The 9,033-nt window shown below is 43.0% G+C and overlaps 1 protein-coding gene across 2 annotated transcripts; it reads left to right on the top strand.

Moving 5' to 3' along the window:
* Positions 1 to 876: 876 nt before the first annotated feature.
* On the top strand, positions 877 to 8,530 carry Pttg1 (pituitary tumor-transforming 1). Of its 2 annotated transcripts, none has more exons than XM_005376266.2 (6): positions 877 to 979; positions 1,130 to 1,263; positions 1,638 to 1,837; positions 3,240 to 3,333; positions 7,126 to 7,287; positions 8,390 to 8,530. In XM_005376266.2, the coding sequence occupies exons 2-6, from the start codon at positions 1,173 to 1,175 to the stop codon at positions 8,467 to 8,469; spliced, it is 627 nt and encodes a 208-aa protein (XP_005376323.1). In that variant the 5' UTR covers positions 877 to 979; positions 1,130 to 1,172; the 3' UTR covers positions 8,470 to 8,530. The 2 variants fall into 2 exon arrangements, with proteins under 2 accessions (XP_005376323.1, XP_005376324.1); XM_005376267.2 differs by having other exon boundaries at positions 1,659 to 1,837.
* The last annotated feature ends 503 nt before the right edge of the window (positions 8,531 to 9,033 follow it).

A 9,033-nucleotide genomic window follows, 5' to 3' on the forward strand; every position in this document is an offset into this window, starting at 1 on the left:
AAAAAAAAGACACACACACAAAAATTTCCCTGTAAAGTGGGGTCCCTGGGTTACCCACTTTGGTCCCCACCTGTCTCTCTGGCAGGAGCTTTCTATCTCTCCAGAAATTCCGTGTGTGTGTGTGTGTGTGTGTGTGTGTGTGTGTGTGTGTGTGTGTTTGAGACAAGGTCTCGCTACACAGTTCAGGCTGGCCTTGAGATAACTTTGTAGCTCAGGCTGGCCTCGAACTCGAAACGATCCTTCTGCCTCAGCCACCTGAGTGCTGGGATTACAGGTGTGCGCCACCGTCTCCAGAAATTCCTACTCTTAACCTCCGTTGTTCCTAGAATTCATTCTTCGATTTTAGCGAACACGAACTCGGTATCAGACATCTAACAGGTTGGGGCTTATAATATTTCCCTTATATCATATTTGGAGGTTCTGATAACATTCCTCTATCAATATAAATATAACATCCTCGGGGTGGCGGGTCCTAGCCCCAGCACTCTGAGAGCTTGGTGGTGGCCGTAAATTGGAGCCCGGGCTGGGCAATTAGGCGGGACCTCATCTCAAAACACAAAAGGGCTGGGGATGTAGTAGCTCACTGTAAAGGCCCTGGGTTCAATCCCCAGTTAACATTTTTTTCTTATTTTATATTTAATCCTTTCTACAGTGCTAGTGAAATAAAAGGCCGTAATGCAATAAAACAAAATTACTGGGTCAATGTGTCAGTTCACGCAGCTCAATATTACTGAGAAAGAAAAAGCCTCTCAAGTTTCTTAGACGTTAAACAATCCAACTTTTTTTCTTCGTAGTCACAAACTTCCGGAGAAAGATCGGTGGGCGGGCACTGACGGCTTCGCTTCCCCTCATTGGTTCTTCTCTCAGACCCCGCCCCCCGGGGCGCGCCAATTGGGTCGTTAGTTATGGTTTAAACCGCCGGTGCGGCGCGGTCGGCTGCGGTGTCCGTCTGGTGCATCTGGCTGTTGGAGCTCGCTGGGTGAGCGGGCAGAGGCACAGTGCGGCTCGGGTTTCTGGGGGTCCCGGGCGGCCCGCTCGAAAGGGGCCTGGAGCCTCTGACTTGCGGGGACGCCTCGGAACCCGCCGAGTTCTGAGCGCTGCAGCTTCTCTCCTTTTCCCTTTTCCCCAGACCCCGGTGTCCGCGTACGCTCCCTGCCCCCGTGCAATCCAGGATGGCGACTCGGATCTTCGTCGACAAGGAAAACGGAGAACCAGGCGCCCGTGGGGCCCCTAAGGATGGGCTGAAGCTGGGGTCGGGGCCGGGTGAGTGAGTGCGCGACCTGCAGGCCGATCCGCGCGGGCGTGGGGGGATCGGGGGCGTGGCTGGCGCCTGGCCAAGATTTGGTGCACTTTGTGGACAGTTAGGTCTGTTATCGTTGCACGCTCAGTGTCTTTTGTTTTGTTTTGTTTTTGTTCCGGTACCAGGAATCGAACTGACGACCTTGCACTTGCCAGGCAGGTGCTGTGCCGCTGAGCTAAATCCCCCCCACCCCTCAGTGTCTTAATGAGGTGCCTTAAGAAAGTAGTGAACTGTGCCCCTGCCGAGAGTGCGGGTCAGGTTTGGGGGTGAGAGGTCAGGTTCATGCACACAGACAGCATTCGAGTTTCAAAGCTGTTGACTGACCTAGTGTTCTCAGGGTTCTACTTTGTCCTCGCAGTCAAAGCCTTAGATGGGAGGTCTCAGGTTTCAGCGAAGCACGTTGGCAAGAAGTTCAGTGCTCCACCAGCCTTACCTAAAACAGGCAGAAAGGCTTTGGGAACTGTCAACAGAGCTACGGAGAACTCAGTCAAGAGCAATGGACCCCTCAGACAAAAACCAAACTTCTCTGCCAAAAAGGTGAGTGTTGGCTGTAAAGACACTGTTTAAACACTTCAGCACTTTTGACTCTTAAAATGATTATCAGGCATCTTGCCTGACTTTCCCCTTTGCGTGGAAGAGAAATGGGTGTTAGCTAACAGGTGTGCAGAGGAGAATCGCCCTCATGGTCTTCTCTATACCTCGAGATTGGAAACCTTAGAAGTAGTTAACATTTGATTTTTTTGCCTCATCTGTCCTTAACTAGAGCCTAAAAGCGGCTTGGTGGTGGTATCTATTTACAGATACATAAAGTACCAAGAGAGGATAGTTCCAAGAGGTCGAGTTGCTGGTATTATTCAGTCACCGCCTCCTCTGCTTCCTTGCAGAGAAGGTGGGAGCTTGTTAATGACAGTTTCCTGGTATCCCCGTCTTTGTGAGCATGGTCAGTTACAGGTCAGTGTATTCCAGGCAAAGGGCTCTCTGCTGTGAAAGATGTTAGCATACGGTTTAACACCTTGAGTATTTTGTTTAGTGCGTATTAAACTATATCAAGCTGGGCATGGTGGCGCACACCTGTAATCCCAGCACTTGGGAGGCTGAGGCAGGAGGATTGCCATGAGTTGCAAGCTAGCCTAAACTGCATAGCGAGACCTTGTAAAAAAAAAAAAAAAAAAAAAAAAAAAAAAAAAAACTATATCAAACCTGTGACTTTCATGTAGTACAGCATAGGACAAGGGTATATTTGTGAAAAAGTGAATTGAATTAAAGCAAAATGTTAAATACAGGTTTTGGAATGATACGGGAAAAATAATGAGGATGTTGCCCAGAACTGAAGTGTGGGAAACTCTGTGGTTAGGTTTTCCTCTAAGTTGCATAAGGGAAGCCAGAGAAAATCCAAAAATATGTGGCCTTCATTTTGGTCCATGGCAGTTCTTCAAAAGTCCTGGAATATCTTTAGTTGCATTTTAACTCTGAGGAACACAGACTTAAGCTAACCAAGCAAATACAGTAATTACAGTAATACTGGTGGAAAATTCACATTTCTGTAAACCAAAAATGGCTTTGAGGATTAGCTACTATTCTGGGCAGCTCATGCCCATTTTCTCCTCAGTTAGGTTTGGAGAATTAAATTGATTAGCTCCGAATGAACTCCGCTCAGCATTCTTGATAACTTATGCCAACAGGTGCTAATACTTACACTTCTGACTTGAATTTTGAGCCAAACTACTAGAATTACATTTATTTTATGTATGAATTTTTAGGTATAATTGGAAGAACTAAGAATGATGGCTTCTTAAAAGACTGTATGAAGTTGAAAAATTTTAAAATTTTAATACATGGTGAAGTAATCATATGTTTGAATGGGGCCTGCAATGTATTGTAGTTTTTATTTGATATAGCTGCGATTCTTACTAATCCATATTTTCTTGGATGGTTCTAGATGCCTGAGAAGACTGTCAAAGCTCAAAGCTCTGTTCCCGCCTCTGATGACACCTATCCGGAAATAGAAAAATTCTTTCCCTTCAATCCTCTAGGTAGTATCTTTTTGTATGAGCAAAAAATGCTTTCGGCCTTTGGTTTCCTATGGAATTCAACTCAGCTGCATCTTGAATATAATATATAACCCCACACTACAGTGAGACTGTCTGAGTCTTACCTTTTTGAGCACACCCACCCACTATGATTAGAAAATAACAGTGAAGCCGGGCATGGTGGCACATACCTGTAATCCCAGCACTCAGGAGGCTAAGGCAGGAGGGTTGTTGGTGAGTTTGAGACCAGCCTGGGCTACAAAGTGAGCTCAAGGCCAACATAGTGAGAACTTGTCTCAAAAAAAAAAAAAAAAAAGAAAAAGAGAAAAAGAAAATACAGTGAATGTTAAAAATTACAAAAACTTAATAGCAGTTTGTCTTTTACTATAATACCCTTCAAAATGATTCAGACACACGGATCTCACCATTCTTTGCCACTTTCTGAAGCAGTTCTGGAAGCCCTCTCTCATGTCTTCAGCTGTGCTGTCTTGACTGTGATGTCCTGAATTGACTCAAATGCTTACCTTTCAAGGTCATTTTGGATTTGGGGACGAGCCAGAAGTAGCCCAGATCTGGTGAACGAGGCGGGTGAGGACACTGTGTTGCCATAAACATTTTTAATTGCTTCAGAACATTCAGTTAGCCGTGAAAAGACGTGCATGAAGACGACTTCCAGCACTGCTTCAACAAGTGGCAAGAATGACAGGATAAGTGTGTGTGAAGTGAGGGGGAGTGTCCTGAGGGGGTGGGGTATTAATGGTTATGTGTAATAAAATTTTAAAAGTTTAAGTGTTCATAGTTTTGGCTCCTACCTTATATTTGTTCAGGTGGAATCATTTGCAAGTTATGTTAGGTCAGGAGGGGAATAGGGTGAAAGGTGTGGAACATCGTTCCTGTCCTCAAAAGCTGAGCCCCAAAGGGAGAGAATGTGTAATGCCATTGAGTGAGTCTCACTGTGGACAGTCTTTTGGACAAGTCTTTTGTATGGTTATGGTTTCCTTTATAAAGTCAGTGGTTTTTGCATTGTGTAGTCATGTATCATTCAATTTCTCTTTGGTTCTTGGGCTCTACCAGGCTTGAAAAAGAATAGAATAATTCTGAGGTACCTGTGTTTTAGAGCGCTTTCACATCCAAGGACAAAGATGAGAGCACTTACATGCTTTAAAAAGAGACACTCAAAACGTATTCTTTCTCTTTCTCTTTTTCTGTCTGTCTTTTTCTCTTTCTTTCTTTCTTTCTCTTTCTCTCTCTGTCTCTCTCTGTCTGTCTTTCTGTCTCTCTCTTTCTCTCTCTCCTCGTCCTTTTGAGACAGGGTTTCACTATGCACTTCAGGTTGGCCTTGAACTCACGTTGTAGTCCAGGTGGGCCTTGAACTCACAGTAATTCTACCGCCGCCTCACAAATGGTGGGATCACAGGTGTGTGCTACCATACCAGTTTTTTTCTTTTTGTGAGATAGAGTCTTCCTATGTAGTTCAAGCTTGTCTTGAATTCATTATGTATTCCAAGCTGGCCAGCAACTCATGGTGATCCTCTTGCCTTGGCCACCTGAACACTGGGATTACACGCATGTGCAACCACACCTGGCTCAAAATGTATTAAAATCATGCTTTTGTTACTGTGAAGAAAAATTGGTTGTTTTAAATAATTCCCAAGAAGTAAGGCACTTGTGTTTTAAGAAGTTAATAATCTTGTAGCAGTATTTCCAACATTTTTGATTTGGGGGCACTTTTATACTCTTAAAAAAGTATTGAGGACCCCAAGGAATTTTTGCCTATGTGTTCTGTTTATCTCTCCTGAATTAGAAATTAAAATTGAGAAATTCTAAGGATATTAATTCATTAAATAATACAATGTATATAACATTTTTTCTTACATAAAATAACTTTTCTGAACCAAAAGTATCAGTGATAGGGATGGGATGGTTTATCAGATGTCATAAAAAAAATATAGTGAACATTTAAATTTAAAATGTATTATAGTAAAAGACACATTACCATCAATCCCCTTTAGAATATTCAAAATATTCCCCCTTCCTTTGAACACACTTATCCCATCATTCTTAGCAGTGTGTCTTTTACTGTAGTAAGTTTTTTTTTTTGGTTTTTCTCCGGTACCGGGAACCGAACTCACGACCTTGTGCTTGCCAGGCAGGCACTTTTGCTGCTGAGCTAAATCCCCAGCCCCTGTAGTAAGTTTTTAAAAATTTAAACATTTACCCAAACTGGGTATGGTGGCATGTGCTTGTAATCCCAGGATTTGGGAGGCTGAGGCAGGAGTATCGCTGCAAGTTTGAGGCTACAAGGCAAGTCTGAACTACATAGTGAGGTCCTGTCTCAAAGATACTATAAACACTTACCTTATCTTTACTCCTGGTATGTTTGAAAATTTGCTTTATTTGGTGAGTGTAAGACAACTGGTTTCTTTTTTTTTTTGTCTGTTTGAGACAAGGTCTTGCTCTGCAGTTCAGGCTGCAATTCAGGCTGGCCTTGAGCTCACTTTGTAGCCCAGGCTGGCCTTGAACTCGCAAAGATGTGCGCCACCACCCCTGGCAACAACTGGGTTCTTGTCAAAAATCTGTGTTGTGTGTGTTGCATCCGGTTTGGCTGAAGCAAACAGAAGACAGATTGGGCTCATGCAGATGTGTAGTTAGGAATTGGGGGAGTGTTAGTCTTTAGTGAGTGTAGATCATTTTCTTTCATGCAATACTAAAACTCAGCAAGTGGCTAAGTATGAACATACTTGTAGTGTGGGATATGAAATCATATGAATGAACATTGTGTATTCTGATAGTAAAATCCTTTGGTCTGTTCTGCATCTGGACTGTGTCTTCTATTCTTGTATTTATCACGTGTTGATCACTTAGAAATAGTGGGGATGTAGATGTCCAAATGTGGAAACCTGTCATTATGTAACTTCAAAAACCCCAGCATCACCATTGATCTCATCAGAAAAGTTTGAGCTCATGATTGCAAGATAAGTTTTCCAAACTGTCAAATTATTGCTAATAAGTTTTCTGCAATTCTAATTATTTTGAGACACTAAGTCTGTCATCTGCAACAAAGAATTGTTTTTTTTGAAATTACAGACTGACTTAATTCCTTTGAGAAAGGGTGTAGCAAATACCCAGGTTTGAGGGGCCATAGCTTATCTTTCAGTTCTTTCAAATGCAAACGGTGTTCCTGAAAGAAGTCCTCTAATAAAGCTTACTACTCAGATAATTGCACAAACCCTTTATCTTTGAGATGGGCGTTGATCAGCACAAATGTGCTTTCTGGTTTATGGTGTACTTCTTTTAGCACAGAGAGTTTATTTCTTACGGTAAAGTGACAGTGGCATTTATTTAGTTAGTTATGTTTTACTACCATTGGATAGTGGAGAGTAAAGGAACAGCTGATCTTGTTCATTGCCGCTGCCTTGATTTGTGTTAAGGCACCAGCAGTTCTTTCTACCATTGCTTTTGTATCATCATTGCTGATGTCAACACAGTGGGAAAATGCATTAAAATTATTAGGAAGCCAGATGTGGTGGTGCATCCTGTAATCCTTGCACTTGGGGAGGCTGAAGCAGGAGGATCGAAAGTCTGAACCCAACCTGGACACCTTAGTGACTTAGTAAGACCCTGTCTCAAAAGAAAAAATAAAGGATTGGTGCTGTAGCTCAGTGCAAAGCCCTGGGTACCACAACAAATCATGTTATTAGGAAATGGCTTTGCGCTCATGGACTCTCCAGAGAGTTTGAGACCTGCTGACCATACCGGGATCTGCTGTCCTGACAAGAGCTTTCCCTCTGGCAGATTTTGAGAGCTTCGACCTGCCTGAGGAGCACCAGATCGCACAGCTGCCCTTGAGCGGAGTGCCGCTCATGGTGCTCGAGGAGGAGGAGGAGAGAGGGCTGGAGAGGCTGCTGCAGCTGGGCCCCCCTTCCCCCGTGAAGATGCCCTCCCCGTGGGGAGCTGGTAAGGCTCGAGCACCCTGGCTAAATGAGGCTGCAGGCACTTGCTTCACAGCACCTCCCGTACCGTGAGGATGGAGCTGAGGGGGAGGTTGGCCTAGGAGCAGTTTCCTCCTTTGCATACAGGAAAGCAATTTCAGAGAAGAAAGAGTTTTGGTTGGTATTGTGTTTTAGTCCCAAATGCCTTGGTAAGAGGAAGGCTTAAGTAGAGTATAAAAAAAGAGTAAATTTAGCATATAACTTCTTAGGCTGTAAGTTAAAATGTATGGTCAGCTTGTGTAGAATGAGAGCTCCAAGTTCCTGTATATCCACAGTAGTAGAGGTTCAGGATATTTGTGCTGTAGCAGAGAATGACAGTCCTTCTTACCAGCAGTTTGAGGTCTTTGTCTGAACTGATGATTAAACGCTATCATGGACCAGGCGTGGTGCTGCACGCCTGTAATCCCAGCACTCGGGAGGCTGAGGCAGGAGGATGATTGCCAGTTCAAGACAAGCCTGGGCTACAAAGTGAGCTCAAGGCCAGCCTGACTGCATAGCCACACCATGTCTCAAAAAAAGAAAGAAAGAAAGAAAAAAAAACAAAAAAAAAAGATAAGAAAAGCCATCATCAGCTGGGCATGGTGGAGCAGTCTTTTGTAATCCCAGCTATTCAAGAGGCTGAGGCAGGGGGCTTGCAAGTTTGAGGCTGGCCTGGGCCACTTAGCATGACGCTGACACAAACAGTGAAAGGGCTGGTGATTTAGTTCAGTGCAGAGCCTTGGATTCAACTCCCAGAATTGCAAATAAAACACAACATGCCCCCCTACCCCCTGTCCCCAAGAACTCCATCACTGTGCTTTCTGTTTGTTCTGATGAGATAACTTGTATTTATAATTTGTTGAGACTCTTAGCTCTTAGAGGTTCAGGTACACCTAAAACTTAATTCCTGATACAGGTCACTCCTGGGACCACATGTGCATTTCCAGAAGTGTGAAGAGGGGTAGAGGGTAGGGATTCATTAGACAGAGGAAAAACATGAATTTATGGTTTAAAAGCTAATGTCTATGTTGATACAGACAATGACTCTATAGAGTTTGCAGAAATGTAATACATTTCTCTTTTTCCAGATCCGTTGCAGTCTCCTCCAAGTGTTCTTTCCATCCTGGATGTTGAATTACCACCTGCTTGTTATGACATAGATATTTAAATTTCTTACTGGTTTATAGTTTGTGTGTATTTGTATAAATAAAGCATTTCTGTGTAACAGACTGTTTCTGATACTGTGTTTGGGGTTCCTTGGAATTAAAACAGTATGAAAATTAGCTGAAGTGTTTAGCAGACCACAGTCTGTAATCTGACAATATGGATTTGTCTGATTTGTAAAAATTTACCTTAAAGTTTGTTTTAACACCTTAGTTTGGAAACTGCCAATGCTTGCCCTGAAAAGTATACCCTTTACTGTTACTTACTATCTTTTTGTGGCCATTAACTAGTGACAGTTATTAGGTCTCTTAATTAGAAGAGCCACTTACAGCTCATTAAGTATTTATTGCGAGGCATTTTTTATTGCTGGTTCTGTTTAGTTCCTAATGACTTTAGTACTTGGTATTCTGTAATCAGAAATCGAAAGGCTCTAAATCTTCTGAGAACTCAACCTCTCTGAGATCTTCAGTGAGGTATTTGAAGATCACTGCAGATAATTTACTGACCTCTCTGTACCTTTAGGAAAGAAGTTTTATGCTTTATCCTGTGTTGGTCATTAGTATTTCAT

This window comes from Chinchilla lanigera, unplaced genomic scaffold (genome assembly GCF_000276665.1).
Source record: "Chinchilla lanigera isolate Chin_1 unplaced genomic scaffold, ChiLan1.0 scaffold00007, whole genome shotgun sequence".
Classification (NCBI taxonomy): domain Eukaryota; kingdom Metazoa; phylum Chordata; class Mammalia; order Rodentia; family Chinchillidae; genus Chinchilla; species Chinchilla lanigera.

What these genes read in the sequence shown, in the direction of transcription:
- Pttg1 (XM_005376266.2), top strand. Translation starts at nt 1,173, where the DNA reads ATGGCGACTCGGATCTTCGTCGACAAGGAAAACGGAGAACCAGGCGCC. An exon ending in CTTTCCCTTCAATCCTCTAG is followed by an intron (nt 3,334 to 7,125) that starts GTAGTATCTTTT and finishes TCCCTCTGGCAG; the next exon opens with ATTTTGAGAGCTTCGACCTG. An exon ending in GCCCTCCCCGTGGGGAGCTG is followed by an intron (nt 7,288 to 8,389) that starts GTAAGGCTCGAG and finishes CTCTTTTTCCAG; the next exon opens with ATCCGTTGCAGTCTCCTCCA.